The 19,256-nt window shown below is 38.9% G+C and overlaps 1 protein-coding gene across 1 annotated transcript in view; it reads left to right on the top strand.

Annotated features, from left to right (window-relative positions):
• ANKRD31 (ankyrin repeat domain 31) overlaps positions 1-19,256 on the top strand; it is an 82,619-nt gene that overhangs the window by 55,518 nt on the left and 7,845 nt on the right. The window contains exons 19-25 of the mRNA XM_054811104.1: positions 701-804; positions 1,579-1,657; positions 6,740-6,836; positions 9,108-10,161; positions 12,363-12,503; positions 13,051-13,147; positions 16,361-16,558. Of these exons, the coding sequence (XP_054667079.1) occupies positions 701-804; positions 1,579-1,657; positions 6,740-6,836; positions 9,108-10,161; positions 12,363-12,503; positions 13,051-13,147; positions 16,361-16,558 (1,770 nt within the window). The remainder of the gene's footprint in view (positions 1-700; positions 805-1,578; positions 1,658-6,739; positions 6,837-9,107; positions 10,162-12,362; positions 12,504-13,050; positions 13,148-16,360; positions 16,559-19,256) is intronic.

The raw sequence follows: 19,256 nt of genomic DNA on the forward strand, positions 1-19,256 counted from the left end.
TCAGTCTTCTCTTCTCCAGGCTAAACAGACCCAGCTCTCTCAGCCTTTCCTCATACAAGAGATGCTCCAGTCCCCTAATCATCTTTGTAGCCCTTCACTGCACTCTCTCCAGCAGTTCTTTGTCTTTCTTGAACCGGGAAGCCCAGAACTGGACACAGCACTCCAGATGTGGCCTCACCAGGGCAGAGTAGAGGGGGAGGATAACCTCCCTCGACCTGCTGGCCACACTCTTCTTAATGCACCCCAGGTACCACTGGCCTTCTTGGCCATGAGGGTACACCGCTGGCTCATGGAGAGCTTGTTGTCCACCAGGACTCCCAGGTCCTTCTCCACAATGGTGCTTCCCAGCAGGTCAGCCCCTAACCTGTACTGGTACTCGGGGTTATTCCTTCCTAGGTGCAGGACCCTACACTTGGGATAGGATACGTGTGTTGGGTTTTTCTCCTGAGAGAATGAGGTATAAGGACATATTTGGCTCTTCAGGTTCTTGTTATTATCCATATATCCTTTCATAGGAACCCTGTGTTTTCAAAAGTGGTAGCTTTAACATTTATTTCCTTATGATGTCCTTTGCATATACAAGGTATTTTTTTATGATGTGATCCGCCATTGCATCTTTGTAACCTGTATTAGCTAATCTAACCTATTACGGTCCTGCAAATTCATTTTACATTCTGTTTATTTTTTCTTAATTGTGGAGAGAGGAAATATCCTTCTAGGTCAAGAAGATCAAAGCGTCATTGTTGCAGCTCCTGTAAAAATGATGATGCAGCTTTGGAGCAACAACATGAGAACTACAGTGTGGTAAGTATAGATAATAGAGTTTTGATAAACTGCTTCATATTGTAGTACTGCATAGTGTCATTTGCTGACTGAATAACATTAAAATATCATTTGAATAATTAATCCTTCAGAATGTATGTTAAAACCAGCATCATGCAAAGGCTTGCAGTATATAAGCTGTGGTTTACAATATATAAGTATGTATATTATCACTACTCTCTGTTCATGATTCCTGTGCACATTTATTGTGCAAACAGTAGTCAATGCTTACATGCATTTCTTATTGCCTATGTGAATAGAAAAAGGATCAGGAATCCTGAGGTTTTTCACCACATTTCTAAAATAGCTCTTTGAAAGAGTAATGATTTTTCTTCATCATAATGAAGGTACTTACTTAGAAATTGTTTAATCTTACTTTAAAACAGCCAGGAAAATTTTTGCACAAGTTGTATGTTAGGAGAGCTCTTGCTGGTACCTGTAGACTATGTCTACATTGTCTAGGTGATGCTGTCATAGTGAAATTCACTGTCTAATCCCTGCAGTGCACTCAGAGGTGGGATTCTGAGCATGTGCTAGTTTGAATGTCTGGGCAAAACCAGGCCGTGACGGCCTCTTGCAGAGGCAAGATGTACATCTATCCTACCAGTGCCTCCGTTGCCTTTACACAGCAATCCCCTGCCTGGAATGACTCGAGTCTACCAATACTTATCCTGCAGGCCACGTATCATGGCCTGTCTTTTGTGTGGTGCACTTGGCTCTACTTCTTACTATCATTTCTGTGTCTGTTAACACAAGTCCGTTGCTGCCATACAAGATGCAGAAAAGAAGCAAAAAGAACTGTTACTGCTTGAATTGAGAACTGCCAAAGATGCAGGTAGATATAAATTCAAGTTCTTTCACTTTTTTTTTGGGAGGGGGTAAATATCTTTGGTAATATAACTGGTTTTAAACTAGTATTGCATGTAATATATTCTAATATGTCCTCTGGAAAATACAACTTCAGAGAATAAGATTTTCATAACAGCTCCCAGGTAAGTGCACTTCCTGAAGTACTTCCAGTTTTCCTAGGAATGAGTCTGATGACAAACAAGGGAAGCATACCACTTGGAGGTGTGTGTTTCAAGTCAACCTAATCATATAAAAAGAGATCATTAGTTAAGAATCCACACTGTTGGCAACATTATTCAGTTACAAGCACGTGAGACCCTTCATGATCAAGAACAGCTATGTCTCTATGTAAAGTAACAGATGCAGCATTTTCACTCTAGTGCTACTGGACTTCAAGGAGCCTAAAATAATTTATAAGGGAAAAAAGAGAAATCTTTAAGGCAGACAGTGTGGATGATGGGCAGTTTTAGAAATGCTGGTGCCCAGAGGTGTAATTTGTCTTAGGCTATCAAATCTCAGTTCAGATTAATCTCAAGAGTCTGTTAAGTGACAGTGACTTCCTAGGAGATCACGAAGCTGGTGCTGTGTAGCAGTTTGAGTCTATTGTGCCTGTGCCATGACTGTTCAAGTGGCAAAGCTTGCTGAAGGAATGCCTTTAACGAAAGTGTCACTCCAGCTGCCCTTGCTGTCATGGCAGGGCTGTTTACTTTGGAGCAGCTCATGGCCATGAAACAGTTTTGCTTCCTGACAGAAAGAAAGGGGGGTTTTAAAATTTATTTTCCTGAATCTAAAGTGGAGCTTTCAAATTATGTTTAAAATAGTCAATGTATCCCTTTATATTTATCCTCCAAGTGATAGAGGAGCCCACGAGGAGAGGTGCCATGCTGGACCTTATTCTCACCAATAAGGAGGGCCTGGTAGGGGATGTCAAGCTGAAGGGCAGCCTTGGCTGCAGTGACCACAAACTGGTGGAACTCAGGATCCTCAGGGCAGCGAGGAGGGCGCGCAGCAAGCTCACTACCCTGGACTTCAGGAGAGCAGACTTTGGCCTCTTCAGGGATCTGCTTGGTAGAATACCATGGGACAAAGTCCTGGAAGGAAGAGGGGCCCAAGACAGCTGGCTAATATTCAAGGGTCACCTCCTCCAAGGTCAGGAGCGATGCATCCCAACAAAGAGGAAGTCAAGCAAAAACACCAAGAAGCCCCCATGGATGAACAAGGAGCTCCTGGGCAAAGTCAAACAAAAAAAGGAAGCCTACAGAGGGTGGAAGCAAGGGCAGGTAGCCTGGGAGGAATACAGAGAAACTGTCCGAGCAGCCAGGGAGCAGGTTAGGAAAGCCAAAGCCCTGATAGAAATTAGTCTGGCCAGGGATGTCAAGGACAACAAGAAAAGCTTCTATAGGTATGTTAGTGATAAAAGGAGGATGAGGGTAAATGTGGGTCCCCTCCGGAATGAAACGGGTGACCTGGTTACCCAGGATATGGAGAAGGCTGAGGTACTCAATGACTTCTTTGCCTCAGTCTTCACTGGCAAGTGCTCTAGCCACACTGCCCAGGTCGCAGAAGACAAAGGCAAGGACTGGGAGAATGCAGAACCGCCCACTGTAGGAGAAGATCAGGTTCAAGAATATCTAAGGAACCTGAAGGTGCACAAGTCCATGCGACCTTATGAGTTGCATCCACGGGTCTTGAGGGAACTGGTGGATGAAGTGGCCAGGCCACTCTCCACCATATTTGAGAAGTCCTGGCAATCTGGCGAAGTTCCTGCCGACTGGAAGAGGGGGAACATAACCCCCATTTTTAAGAAGGGAAGAAAGCAAGACCCAGGGAACTACAAGCTGGTTGGTCTCACCTCCGCACCTGGCAGGATCATGGAGCAGATCCTCCTGGAGACTATGCTCTGGCACATGGAAAATAAGGAGGTGATTTGGGACAGCCAACATGGCTTCACTAAGGGCAAATAGTGCCTGACAAATTTGGTGGCCTTCTATGATGGGGTTACAGCATTGGTGGATAAGGGAAGGGCAGCTGATGTCATCTACCTGGACTTGTGCAAGGCATTTGACACTGTCCCGCACGACATCCTTGTCTCTAAATTGGAGAGACATGGATTCGACCGATGGACCACTCAGTGGATAAGGAATTGGCTGGATGGTCGCACTCAGAGAGTTGTGGTCAACGGCTCAATGTCCAAGTGGAGAACAGTGACGAGTGGCGTTCCTCAGGGGTCAGTGCTGGGACCGGCACAGTTCAACAACTTTGTCAGCAACATGGACAGTGGGATCGAGTGCACCCTCAGCAAGTTTGCCGACGACACCAAGCTGTGTGGTGTGGTTGACACGCTGGAGGGAAGGGATGCCATCCAGAGGGACCTTGACAGGCTGGAGAGGTGGGCCCATGCGAACCGCATGAAGTTCAACAAGGCCAAGTGCAAGGTCCTGCACGTGGGTCGGCACAATCCCAAGCACGACTATAGGCTGGGTGAGGAATGGATTGAAAGCAGCCCCAAGGAGAAGGACTTAGGGGTATTGATTGATGAGAAGCTCAACATGAGCCGGCAGTGTGCACTTGCAGCCCAGAAAGCCAACCGTGTCCTGGGCTGCATCAAAAGAAGTGTGACCAGCAGGTCGAGGGAGGTGATCCTGCCCCTCTACTCCGCTCTCGTGAGACCCCACCTGGAGTACTGCATCCAGCTCTGGGGGCCCCAGTACAGGAGAGACATTGAGCTGTTGGAGCGAGTCCAGAGGAGGGCCACGAAGCTGATCAGAGGGCTGGAGCACCTCTCCTATGAGGACAGGCTGAGAGAGTTGGGGTTGTTCAGCCTGGAGAAAAGAAGGCTCCAGGGAGATCTAATTGTGGCTTACCAGTACCTGAAGGGGCCTACAGGAAAGCTGGAGAGGGACTGTTTATCAGGGAGTGTAGTGACAGGACAAGGGGTAATGGCCTTAAGCTGAAGGAGGGTCGATTTAGATTAGATGTTAGAAAGAAATTCTTTGCTGTGAGGGTGGTGAGGCACTGGAACAGGTTGCCCAGAGAGGTTGTGGCAGCCTCATCCCTGGAAGTGTTCAAGGCCAGGTTGGATGAGGCTTTGGGCAATGTGGTCTAGTGGAGGGTGTCCCTGCCCGTGGCAGGGGGGTTGGAACTAGATGATCTTTGAGGTCCCTTCCAACCCAACCCATTCTATGATTCTATGATTCTATGAAATGTGAAATATGGAATTATGCAGATTTATAGCTTCCAATTCAAATTTATGGCATATGAACTGTTAATTAAAATTTATATGTTTTCTTGAAAAATGTTTCACAAACAGGTAGATGATACAATAGGCAGAGGCCTATAGACAGAGATCAATGCAATTTCATAAATGATCAAAACTATCAGACTTTTCCTGTTTAGGGCTGTGAGAGAAATGAACATGGTGATCTGTTACCACTCCTGATAAAAGTGTTAATAATCTAGCACCTCTTAAACTAACTCATAGTAAGTACTTGTGAAGAGGCACAGGACTGAACAAGAACGTAGAGGCACATTGATGAATTTGTGATGTAGAATAAAATCCTCAAGGTATTTGCATGCAATACAACCTACTGTAAATAATAGATTCACATTCCTTATTAAGCTGCCTTAATAAGAGCAAATGTTTATATTTTTCTGTTTTAATAAGTGAGTAAATTCTGGTAGATACTATGAAACAGGTTTGGGGAAACTATTTATAAATGCCATTTTTAATCCTGTAATTTCCCATTTTTCATGATTATGAAAAGCTTATATTTCCTGTTCTAGAATTTCAGGAATTAGATTACATATTTAGCCTGTTATCCCAGTGGTATGTGCTGGTCATGACTTCTGAGGTCTCCCTTATGTTATATGGCTAAGAGATAGGCGTTGTGGTTTAACCTGGCAGGTAGCTAAAACAACCACACAGATGTTTGCTCACTCCCTGCTCCCACTGGGGGAAGAGAATTGAAAATGGGAAAGGAAGAAAAAAAAAACCCTTGTGGGTTGAGAGAAAGACAATTTAATAGGACTAAACAAAAAAAAGGCTAATAATAATAGTAACAATAACAATAATAATAAAAAATATACAACACAAGTAGTGAACAGCACAATTTCTCACCACCCAAAATCAATGCTCTGCAAGACCCTGAGCTGACCCACCTCCCAGCCCACCCCCCAGTTACATACAGACCATGACATTGTGTGGTCTGGAATATCCCCTTGGTCAGTTTGGGTCAGCTGCCCTGGCTGTGTCCCCTCCCAGCTTCCTGGGCGCCCCCCACTTTCTCGTTGGCAGGCCAGTATGGGAAACTGGAAAGTCCTTCACTGCTTGGCCACAACTGAAAACATCAGTGTGTTATTAACATTATTCTCATCCTAAATCCAAAACACAACACAATACTGGCTACTAGAAAGAAAATTAACTCTGTCCCTGCTGAAACCAGGGCAATAGGGCATATAAAGAATAATTTATAATTGCTCTTCTTATTTTAGAAAAATATAGCTTAAAAAAGGGGACAACTGATAATAAATTTTATTTTATAGTATGGATTTGAAACTATGCAAACCTATGATACATAGGTTTTTACCATTGTGTGTAACTTGGAACAGTCTAAGCTCATTAAATTATTTTATAAGACTTCAGACATAAAGGTTTTAGCCACCTTCTTAAGATTGTGTAACTTCTGCAGGTAGCCTCACATATAATTGTCATGTTATGTAGCTCCTTGCAATAAGAGAACTTAAAAAAATCAGTACTTATCATCCATACGACAGTTCTTTAATCTATCCTGTTCTCTTAGTAATTTCGTAGACAAGGCACTTGCACCTCAAAATTTTCCAATACTTGGGCTATTTCCTTTTAAGTTAAACTTGTATTTATATCTTTCTATGAAGAATTTCATTAAAAGTAGTCTACTTGTAAAGAGCTATCAGTATGCATGACAGTATAAGGTACTGCTGTACCAATATTTTCATACTTTGTGTATTTGCTACACTAAAATGTTATTACTATAATTACTTTCTACTGCTTATTGCATCATCATTTTGATTATATCAAAATATTGGACAGATGTGTATATCCGAAGGCTGTCTCAGATGCAAGATACTTTGAATGAAATGCTTGCAAAACAGAAAGCAGAAAGGGATAGCCTTGCTAAAAAATACAGGTGAGTAGAAAACAAGGATTGTATTTATAGGAAGCTATTCTTTAAAGCAATAGTGATAGAGGCTGTTAGAAAGTTAGCATACAGTAGCGTGAAAGTAAAACTGTTTGGTTTTCATTCAGATTTTGTGGAAGCATGATCTATATAGGCTTCGGTTACCTTCAGTAAGAGTTTACATCAAGGAAGAACTTCAGGGTTTAGCTAATGCATACTAATTAGTTGTTGTGCACACAGTGAGCATTGAAATTGGGTAATAAACATACAAAAGGTGTGGAAAAATACCTAAGCTGAAATGAGGAAATTGAGGTACTGAGCAATTAGATTACTTTTGCAGCATTATGGAGCAGTAGCAACTCAGACACTACTTTTAGTGTCCCTGCCTCCAGTTTTGTTTCTTTAGCACCCCTAGATTGGGAGTGTTCCACCAACAGCCCACAAGACCCATTTAGAGCAATGGCTTGAAGCGTACTTGGAAACATTCCTTTTTTTTGTGAGGACACCTCAAATGTGACCCGGGAGCACTTATTCAGTGTGAGCATGGACTATGTGAATTGTCAGCTTCCTGCTGCTAGCTCTCACAAGGCCTCTTTTTACTTCCTTCTAAGAGGAACTACTTGAATGCTGGTCATACGGTGAATGCTCAGCTAACAATGTATCATCATCTTCAATGGATGCTTCTGGGCCTTCTGGTGAGGATAGGTACATATTGTTTGTGTGAGCAGTATTTGGTTATGTAAAAGCAACAAGCTTTCAGGTTGTTCCATGGCCAAGCATATAGGTTGGTTGAGCAAAGAGACTGAAACATTCCTGTCACAGACCATTTTGCCAGCTATAAAATGTAATATACATAGATTACACAGATAATAAAGAAAATAAAAAAGAGAGGATTTTATGTGAATAGAAGTTAGGGTTCCAAATGATCCTTGTGAACAAACTAGTGACTGAATTAAGAAACAAGAACAGTAAAATTAATATCTACACAAACTTAGAGTGAAGTGGTAAATATTTCTGAGTATTGCAGATACCCTGCAGCTAATGCAACAGGTATCCATCAACAGTAATGAGCTACATGCCAAATTATATTAAATTTCCTTTTTATTATTTATATGGTGAACATTTTATTTTAACTAATTAGCATATAAGCTTTTGTTACACAATGCATAAATGTACAGAGGATCAGAAGGCATCATCACATTTTCCATCTTTCTGTTGTTCAGTTACTTGGCACAAGGAGAGATACTACTAACGCTTTTCCATTTCTGTCTGTTCCTTTGAAGATACTAACATATATCTCTCACCTAAGAAAAGTTAGGGAACGAAAGTACTATATTTGTTAGTGGCTGTAAGTTACTTTGCCTTCGTCATGCAGTCACACTATCTTTACCTCTTCAATTGCAGCTTCTTCTGTACCTATATGGCAATAAAGCAACAAACCTCTCGTGAAGAAACACTGCTGGAAAATTGTGTGGAGCCTCAGTGGCCTGTGTAGGAGTCCATAGTTGTCAAGGCTTACTCATATCAGTGATTGAGTATATCTGTTGATTGTATTATGGATTCTAAACACATGATAGCAAGGAATATCATAGTACGGACGCTATTACTGTCGTGCTGTGGTTTGGCTGTCCTTGTTCTGCACCAACTAGTCTTGCTGTACCTCTGTCCTGATCCTCTCAACAATCTCTCTCTTCCAAGACTGGGATGGTGTTACTTCCATGGCATCTCTGCTGTGGATGAGACATTCCCAAACTAACATAAAACATCCTAAACTGCTCTGTCCTCTTTTCTTAATGGTCATGTGTTATTATTATAGTTGTGGCTTCACAAAATGTTTCGTTGTGTACACCATGAAAAAATTCTGTTAGTATCATCCTTCGGTAGCTCACCCTGAGCTCATTTTAAAAGGCTCCAAATTACAGCCTCAAAGGCATTGAATTCAATGAACTGTTGTGATTTGTGGTGACAGAAGAGCAGCCAGTGATACTACAGACCTAGTTTTGATTCTGTGAATTAAGGGTGGTATAGGAGGAAAATGCTATTACTAAAGTTTTGATGCTTTGCATCCTACTTCTAGATGGGATTCTGTAGTTTGTTGTGCATAAGCCTGGTATTTGAACTATGAACTTTATACATGATAAAAAGATTATTCAAATTTTAGGTATTGGCAGAGTCCTTTGAAACATATTCCTGTTCTTAGTGGCTTACATCTACCAAACTTTTTATTTTGTGCTTACAGTAACTCTGGTGTCATTATTATTATTTTTTTATTTTCTATAGAGCTTCAGTGGAATCTTTTAAAAATGGAGCACTGAAGAAACAATTAGTTAACCTTGCTTCTAGGCAAAAGAATCTGTTGACTGTTGCCCAAAACCAGGAAGAATTATTCCATAAAATACAAAATTACAGAAAAACAAAACAAGTGTTCAACGCATCATGTTCAGAGAAGCAAATCTCAAACTTAGATATTTCCTGTGAAAATTATAAAAGACCAAGTTTAACTGCTGATGAAATCATGTGTCCTGATGTAGTTACATTTAGTATGGGGCTTGGTGCCAGCATGCCTAATGGAAACAGAGTAGAAGCACATCTCTCTTTCGAAAATAGATTTTCAGCTCAGGAATGCAGCCAACATACACGCATCTGCTTGGATGAGACAGGGGCAAATAAAGAAGCAATTAGAAGCAAAGAGGCTTCTGATCATGCTTTGGCATCCGAAAACAGGGCAAGAGAATATCCCTTCAATAACACGTCAAAGCTGACAAATGCTGTAGAAGTGGTGACACTGCCTTTACCACCTGCTGTTTCCAATACTAAGACAAAGTGCTTACAGCAAAAATACATTGATTGTGTAGCAATTGCAGAACAAGGAAACAAGTCTTTAAATCCCACTTCAGTGCCCAATGCATTAAATATTGTAGAACCCCGAAGCACTGTTGTCAATAACGATGTCTGTCAGCCAGGCAGTGACTGCTGGCAAGTTCTTACAGAGGAGGATCTACACAGATATGTACAAAAGAAGGAAGCTTTCCAGCAGCAGCAGCAAGTAATTTTGTCAACATCTACAAAGAACTTCCCTAATACTCTGCAGCAAGTGATCTTTCGGAGTAATGAGAACTCATGTAATGCCAGCTCGGTGCTTACAAATCTTACTTCAAATACAGATTATCCAGTAAACCTCAGCGAGAAATCTTCTCAGAGCTATAGCAATCAGGAATTTGAACAAAAACAAGTGAGATATGGAAGAAAAAGTAGGAAAAAGCTTCAATTGATAGATCTACTTGAATTGGGAAGGATTAAGCCAGGAGAAGATGTTTTAGAATTCAAACTGCAGGTAATTGTTGAGATATAATAATGTTAATATTAGCATATAATGAAAAAAAATGAAATGGCAGTTGTCATGGTTTAGTCTACATCTTCAGCACTTAGTATTGAAAATTTTTATCCATTGGTTACAGATAACCTTTTATGAGTTTTAAAGGAAAATGCTATGAAGGATGTCTTCTGTCAGCCCATAATTTTAACATCCAGAATATTGCATATGTAAAATTTGTTTTAATTTGGATTAGTAGTTTGTTAATGTTTCCTTTTGCTAGAACCAGAGTAAAATTGTTGGTTGGTCTTCTACATTTTGTAATATCTGATTTTTATATTGGAAGGAACGGGAACGTTAAAGTTTTTATGAGTTAGTGTGGTTCTTGGAAGCAACTATCAAGTCTCCCAAATCAAGAAATGTGACATCAAGGATTTCATAGTGCTGTGATGGACATTAATATATGCAAAATTACTTGCTTACATGCCAGCTGGTTCTATAGTTTACACTCTTGTATGAACCATATTTGAAAAAAAAAAAACCAACTTATTTTTTTAATACATTTAAGCATGTCCCTGTGCTTCCAAATACAGAGCAGATTTGCAAAGCAGCTATCAGGGGACTGGCTTGGTATTGAGCAAATGATGAAATTATTGAATGAATTCCCAGCTGCAAGCTAGTTAATTTCCAGGACAACATACTGATTAAAACATGAAAGGTTCTTTCAGCCAACTCACCAAGTGTAGTTAATGTAGAAAAGACTCCTTTTTCTGTACCTATAATCTGCTTGGGAATGCTTTTCTGCTGAGAGTTACCATTTTGTGTGGTTTTGTATTTGTATAAGACAGCATAAGTCACAAGCCTCTACATTGGGCCATGTCATAGATCCATACGCATGCTTCTTTTCTTTAAAGGGCATGTAATATTCCTCTGAACCTCAGGATGACTAAATGGAAGGATGAAGAATTCAGTATGCTTACTGTCATTTCTCAAGACTGCTACCTGTGATACCAGCTTGATTCATGTGAATCTTAAGGAATTATAACCCTGTATTGAAATGTTGATGTTTGGAATGTAGAGAAGTCAGTGATTTTTACTAGAATGAAAATGACATTATGTCTTGGAAGACAGTGCTCTAGAGATTGAAGTTTAGAAGGCCATGTCTGTTGTATTACAAAGAGATGATCAGTAAAGTTTCCTTCTTTATCATTATAGAGATGATAACAACATACCACTAGTACATAGTCCTTACTTAAGGTTATCTTTGGGCAGGCAGAATGCGCTTGTTGAATGCTGTAGACTTCAGCTGTGAAACTGTGAACTGTAGTGAGTGGTCATCAAAATATTTGGGTTAAACATCTTAATTTAAATTCTTATAGATACCCCAAGCCAGTGGATATGCTAGAAGACAGTTCAATATTTGCTGGTGGATCATTCTCTTATTCTGATTGTTTAACCTCACGCATGCTAAGCAACCGTACTGTTCTAATATAGTTTATCAACAGCTAATTTTTGCGTTATTTAGCTGTGTTAGGCTAACTGAGACCAGTATAACAAAACCATAATTTACTGAACTATAAACAACTATAAGCCGTGCTTCTGGAGGTGTATATATGATTGCAGAACGGGGCTGTGTTAGTATTGTCAAAGAGGCAGTAACAGTTCTTTTATACTTAATTTTGCATAATAGAAGGCTGTCGGGCTCCTCCTAAAACATGTAAGCAATGTCCTTGACATAAGTGGAGTTTTTATGCAAATATGTTTCATCTTTGAATCCTTGCTGGAATTTCACTGAGACATGTGTTTGTTCTACATGTGTAAGGTAGATTGCATTTGAGTAACAGTTTCTTGTTGCACAGACTTGCCTACTGTGAGTTCCTGATTTCACTGTTGCTAATTAATTTATTCACACACATAATAGCCTTGTTATGTGTGAGAGGAACTAAGATGCAAATACAGTTCTGATAAACACATATAGGGAGATTTGTCCTCTGACAGTAGTGTTTGTGTGGCCAAAACATCTTATTCTGATGGACTATTATTTTACATACCACCATTTATGACAGTGGCATCAAATTCTTTAACTTTTTTTCAGAGAAAAACAGCTGAAACCCCCCCAACTTTTCAGCTACTTTGTTCTTTAGCATTTTTTCATGTTTTAAGGATGTTAACTCAGATCTGTTAATTTATGAGTTGAAAATGTCTTTATTTTTCTTTTGTAGGAATTTAGTCATAAAGCCACACTCTTAAACAATGGCAAGATCAGAACCAGTAAGGGACAAATACTGCAGAATCCAGTTCAGTGGGTTAAAGACGTACTAGGAAGTGATATTTCTGTGACATGGAAGTATGTATGGAATAAGGTAGGCCTGATTTTTCTCCTAAAAATAGCAATAAGTGGCAATAACAAATTTCTCTAATCTGGGTCTCCTTACTGTTCTTAAAGTAAAAGAGGGTACAAGCCTAAATTTTCAAAAGTCTTCTTACTCTTAATGAATAAGCAGCAAAGAAAGAGCTACATAGCTATACCTGTACAGTGATGAACTAGTCACGAGTGTTGAGAGAATGTGGAATGCCCACTTTGTAAGCTATCAGTGCATTGAAAGAGTAGTTTTAAAGATGATTAAGAGACTGACAGAAAAAGCTCAAAGGTAGAATAAAAAGGAGCAAGCTTGTTGAAATGCCAGGGTGTCAGGGACAAACATTGCAAAAATACTGGCAGTTTAGAGGGCTGTGCAGATGGGTTGTATCATGTTTTTTTAGTTTAGAATTCAAATTAGCAGAATTTCTGCTTGATCTTGACATACAAATTAGACTGTTAAATGCATAAACTCAGTTTTATAAGAAAAGTTTTATCAGAAAAAACTAATTATAATGACCAGTTAGATCCATTTAGATTTGTTTGTACAGGTTACATATCTTGGAACACAGTTGTCAAAATTTCTTCTTGAAGAAGAATCAGTTTCTAGTGACCTGGAATTACCATCACAAGACAGAGAGCCTTTAGGTATGTACCACTTAAAGTCTAATATTTACCATGACTGAAAGCAGCAGAAAGTGATTTCTAAAGAGCTTAAATTCCAAAATTCCTCTATTGCTTTCTGATTTTTTTCTGGGCTACATGCTTCTCACAGATCTTGGACTTGAAAAATAAATAGAGCCAGAACTTACACATGATGTCTAAAGAAGTACGTTTCTTTTAATTGGTTATGTGAAGATAATAATTACTAGTTACTTGGTTGCTATGTAAATATATTTATGTGACATTTTATTTTAAGTTTTAGTGACGTTTTTAATACTTTTTTATTTTGTTGAAAGCTCAGATACACTAGCATAAGTTTTAATTGCATGTACATCTTAAAATCACATTAAATAATCTGTATTGGTGGAAATCCCAGTACGCCCAAGGAACAGTAATAACTGGGGGGGATATTTTATTCTCTAAAAATAAACAGTCATAAGAAACAGAGTGCATTCATATGACAAAATGACATTGAACAATTTTTTCAGAACTGCCTGTCAGACTTAAGAACTTCAGCCTAATTTTGATAAGTAATGTGCTCCCAGGAAAACCCAAGTCCCTTTGACAGCCAGTTGTACTTGGAGTCTGAAAAGCTTTTGGGCTTTTGTGATTGGTTCTGTTAATTTGGTGAGACACTGCACTTCACGTGAACTGGGATACCAGGCTCGGTCTCTTCTTAACATAGTAAAAGTAAATTAAAAGATAATAATTTAAAATAACTAATTTGATATTCAGACTACCATGTTCTACTGTTATTTGCTTCAGGTTAAGAGCATCCAGATGATGAGTTTACATTGTCCTGCTTCAGTAACTTAAGTTTATTCCAGGTGTAAATGACTTAATAATGGGTTTAGTCTCCTAACTTTTTAATAGCTTTTGAATATTTCACCAGTTCCTGTAAAATATTCCTCCTGTGGAAAATTTGTGATAAACATTGTAACTTCTAAAACAGAGAAATCCATTTATTCAAAAAATACTCTTGACAAACAAAAATCAGCCTGAAGATCAGTAAGTGGTTTTCCCCTCTGTTTTTCACAAATAGCCCAGGGTAATCCAGGAAAGAGAATTTAAAGAAATTTTTTTGTCACATGTAATTTAAGATCATGATAATGCGTAACCATGAGCCTTAGGTGAGAAACTAAGGGAGGGAAAGCCAAAGTGTTCTCAGTTTCAGTTCTGTTTCAGATACTATATGGCCAGATACATAGTAGGAAATTAAACGGTGCCTTAAATCATTCCAGAAGAGGAATAACCTGCGCCATTGTATTCTGAGAACAGTCGCAGGCGTTGAGCAGCTCCCAAATGGTTTCCAGGCCTGGTTCAGGAGCTAGCTTGTTCCAAGGGCTGTTCCCAACGGGCACTTTGCCTCCAGCCAGCCTACTCAAAAGCACACAAAAGTTTGCTGGTGCGGATGTGAGCTATTCTGTGCCACTTGCCTGGGGACATTCCCAGGCACTCTTTTATCTAATATACTTACAGCCTGTGTGTATTTTATAGTAGAAGTTTATCCTGCTTTTGTAAAGAATCAATCTTCTTTTTTATTTTCTGTATTAATGAATTGAATTTTTTTCTCTGCATCCCAGAGCATCATTAAAGAAGAAGACTGGGTCCTGATAATTTGAAGGGTTTTGGAGGAGAATGCAATTATTTTAAATAGCCCTCCCCCACAGTCCTTTCAGCTTCCCATATCTTAGCTCAGTCTTCATTGAGCAACTGTATAAAGAGGATGCAGAAGTGGGAAGAAAATGATAGAAAATTAAGAAAATGGCTGTATCTAGCCATCTTTTAACAGAAAGAAGCAGCTACCACTGAACTTTGTATAGAGCCCAATTTAGGAAGCATGTCCTAAGAACCTCTGTCAAATCAAGGAGCCTAGACAAGACAGGTGAAGGAGTTGGAAGTTACTGTTCTGTGGCTGTCAGCATGAGAAATGTCCTAGCTTTTCAGAGTGGTTGAGATTAAGGTGCTTCAAGGTTTGTATAGCAGCAGATTTTTAGGTATCTGAGGAATGTTAATGCAAAAAAAACTTGGAGACTCCATGAAGTAAAGCAGTCTCAAACCAGTGCAGATATTTAACAGAGGCTATAAAGATTGCAGTTTTGGAATTAGCCATCTAAATACTAACTAAATTTCACTTTATGTCTCTTCTTTGAATCTGAGCCTTTGGTCTGTTCTAGGATCATGCTAGCAGAAAGCAGGAATTACTGTATTCAGGTCTGAGTGAGAACTAAACATTTAGAAAATAAACAGTACTTTTAGACTATCTGTATGTAGGAAAGCAGAAGAAACAGTGATTATATGGCTGGGAATTTATTCCTCTGTGCTTTCTGATACATGTAATGATGACATAATATTTGCTAAAAAAAACCAAGAATAACAAGGATTCAGAAGCAGATGTCAGCTGAACAGCAGATGTCAGTTGCAGAGCAGATGTTGGTGTTAGATATTTCACATTGAAATTCCAGCAAAGTCGCTTAAAATAAAAGCATATCCAGTTGTTTCAGTAAGTGTGATATGTACATTCATTTTGCAGATTGTTATTTCAGGAAAATGGTCATTGGAAAACAGCATGACTAGTGCAATTCTTGTGCTTTGGCAATCCCTTACTGCCTTTAATAACCATTAGCCACCTGTAAAGATTAGAACAAGTCTTGCTCACCTTTAGTTCATGAAAGACCCCAAAGTTGTGTGGAATAAAGGGAATCCAGATGATTTCTTAATGGCTGAACCATGGGAGCTGTATCAGAAGGTTTATGTTAGTGTTACTTCACGTATGTACCATAAAATGAGCAGCTAAGCATGAAAGCAAATGAGAATTGTTTTGCAGTGATATATGTGATATCATGTTTCTGGTTTTCTTGAGGCAAGCAGTGAAACACACATATATTTAGTACGCTACTTTTCAAGTTAAATTTGCATGGCATCTAATGTAATTTTGACAAGGAAGACATATTTTTAAAAAAAGAGAATGCCTTAATGATCTTACAGCTGCAGTAAAGGAGCAGAGGAAAGTCAGTTTGCCTTTACATGTGTTAGGTGGTGTAGGGCGGTGAAGGCTGTGGATTTTCTAAGTGAAAATTTCAGCATTTACCTTTAAGAAAATTAAAAAGCATAACAGCTCAGAGCATTAAACCACCAGTGTGAAACAATACTGATTGTTTTTAGAACAAAGTTGTCTTGATCTTTTTATGCTCTCAGGAAAGAATTTTATCAAAAGGGACCCCAGCAACCACAACCAACACCATCAGAGTCCTGGTACTGTCTCCGTTGCTCAGCCTCTTGGGAGCTTTGACCTGAGCAATATGCACCCAAAACCCCCATCCTTGCCACAAACAGAACTTGTGAAAACATTGCAATGTGCTGAAAGAGAAGCAGCTGTTACCAGGAAATTTAAGAGTAAGATTTTTTTTTAACTGCCTAAAAAACCTAATGGTAGGTGCAAGGGCTATACAAGAGATACAAAAGGAAAAAGGAAGTAAGTGGCATGGAATTGATTTGTGCGTGGGAGGAGAGAGTGCTGGGGAAAAATGATGACTCTGCTGATGGGTTGGATTGATCTAAATGACCCAATAATGAAGTTTTTCAGAGCTCAGTGTGTTCAACTTTCCTGTGTCCAGATTAGAAACGTTTTGTTATTTTGATGTAGTTAACAAAATAGCTCCATATCATTTTAAGTACTCAGTTAAATGGCTCCACAATATAATAGCATAGACAAATGTCTTCTGCATTTAGATAGAGAAATATGATACAAAAGTATTGCTGAAAAATCTCATGTCCTCTAATTTAAAGGGAAAAGTGGAAATGTTCCTGAAGATGCTCTGATCTTTGTGGAGTTGACTGTCTTTGTAACTTTGAGTTTTCAGTATTACATTTTTATGCCGATTGCACATTAAACCCTATCTGTAATATTCATACAACTTGAACAGTGCTTACTGCACTCTGTCCTAGTATTTTTGCCTCTACCACCTTTGATTACACCGCAGGGGAACGACCCTGATTGACCACAGTATAAAGTCAGGGTGGTCAGCTCAAACTCCCATTGTGCCAATGTCAGGTAACACTTTGCGCTGAAGTGGGCAACAATGCTGAGTCGGGTCTGCTGTGGGAGGCAGTAAAAAGCAAATCAGATGTGAAGTGCCTGATCAGTGTCAGCCATTGTATCCACAATGAAAGTGTATCCACACTATAAAGCAATTCTTTATGCTTCTGCAAGTCTATGCATAGGCCCTGCAGCTGCAGTGCAAAGGATTAAGTAAACCCTGGAGCTGAGAATCCTCTGCGGAAAATGCTTTCTTATCCCACTTTTTTTTTTTTTTTTTATAGAAGCAAATAGACTTAGTATTTGAAATGCCAGGGCAGAATATTTGGAGGGAGATGGTCTCTAAAGTTACAGAAAATAGATTGTGTAGTAGATTGTTTTCACATTTATGTATCAAAAAACCCAGGTGGAACTGCCCATTTATATGAATTGAAAAGTTACATAAAAGTTATGTTTCTCTGCTGAACAGATGAACAGCCATATTTGTGTTTTCTCAAACACAGTTACTAGTTATAGTGCTGCTTACCAAGATAATGGTCATGTAGCATGTATCGTCCTTGACACCCTATCATCTGAGTGCTCAGTCCTGTGTGGAAATTGTTATAGCAAGAGCACAGAGCCATTTTGTAGCAAAGGTAACTGCTAACAGACAGTGGGGATTATTAAAAAATAAAGATTAATAATATAATACAAATTACTAAGTTGGAAATTCACAGAAATGTTGTTCGATATATACATTTTTGTTTATATCTACTACAATTACTCTGTTAATTGAAGGAAGAAACTGCTTAACATGCAGTATAACCCTTAAAAAATTTAACCACCAGCCCAGTTTCCACATTTCTGGCTTACAGAACCCAAACCTTTTGCATCCAGTTCTGAGGAGAAGCTTTTCAGGTTTCATAGTTTGACCAAAAATATTTTTGAAAGCAAACTATGAAAAGCAAACTCTCACTTAAGAAGGAAATTCCTTTAAAAACAAGTGTCTCAGGGTGAGTATTTCATTGAGTCTCTTAAATGAAGCTTTGGAAGTGCCATGAGAAGCCACATAGCCCATAGATAGATTTGCTGTATTTGTTTGCCCTCTACATTTATTTCCAAAGAACCAGTCAGATACACAATGCCTTTGCTGCTTTACTTCACACTAAATAAATTCTGAATGTAAAGCTCAGCTGTATAAATTGGCTTTTAACTAGTTTACTTTCTGGGCTTCGCTGGTCTGGGAAAATTATAGAAGAGTAATTCATTTCAGTTTTCTTACTAGTCAATCTTACCTTCTTGTCTTGTGCACCAGTACAAAGTAGCGATGCTGAAACTGCTGACTTGGCAGGAGAATATTTAAACCCAAATGAATTGTTCCAGTAGAAGGAAACCAAGCTATTAAGTATTTCAGTACCTCCTAGATGGGTGTAAAATTGGGCTACTAGTAAACATTTCATGTGCATATTTGCAAGAATCTTTCATTAGAGTTTAAATTATAAACTCCTCAGAAGAGGGATCTCATATGCATCTTTGAACTGGTTGAAGATTACTTTGGTATTAGTCCAAACAACGAATCTAGCCTATTGTAGTATATTTTTCCTGCAATATGTGTAAAGCTCCATGTAATTATAATGCAAAGACACGTTACGCATTCTTGAAAGCTTGCAATATATTTTGTGCTGCATAGTACTCCAGTTCAGAGCCCCAGATTCTGCTTAGGCTCAATTATGTCAGAAACTACTTTCACTGAAAAACTCTGCTATTCTTATCTTCATTTTTTTTGGAGGAAAGCTGGAAAAGATGATGAATGTCATTTAGTAATTAAAAAGTCAAGGTATAAACTGAAAACCCCAAGGTTAATTTTATTTATTTTTTTAACAAAATTACATGACTTAAAGGAGCTTGATTCTGTATATCTGAAGTACTTGGAAGAGTTTAAAAAAACCCCAACAAACAAACCACAAAAAAACCCCAAAACAAAACAAACAAAACCCCCACAAGACCAAAACCCTAGCACTTAATATATGTGTTTTCCTTGTTACCTATAGCAGAATATTCATCAACTACACAATG

The sequence above is a fragment of the Grus americana genome, chromosome Z (genome assembly GCF_028858705.1).
Source record: "Grus americana isolate bGruAme1 chromosome Z, bGruAme1.mat, whole genome shotgun sequence".
In the NCBI taxonomy this organism is placed as follows: domain Eukaryota; kingdom Metazoa; phylum Chordata; class Aves; order Gruiformes; family Gruidae; genus Grus; species Grus americana.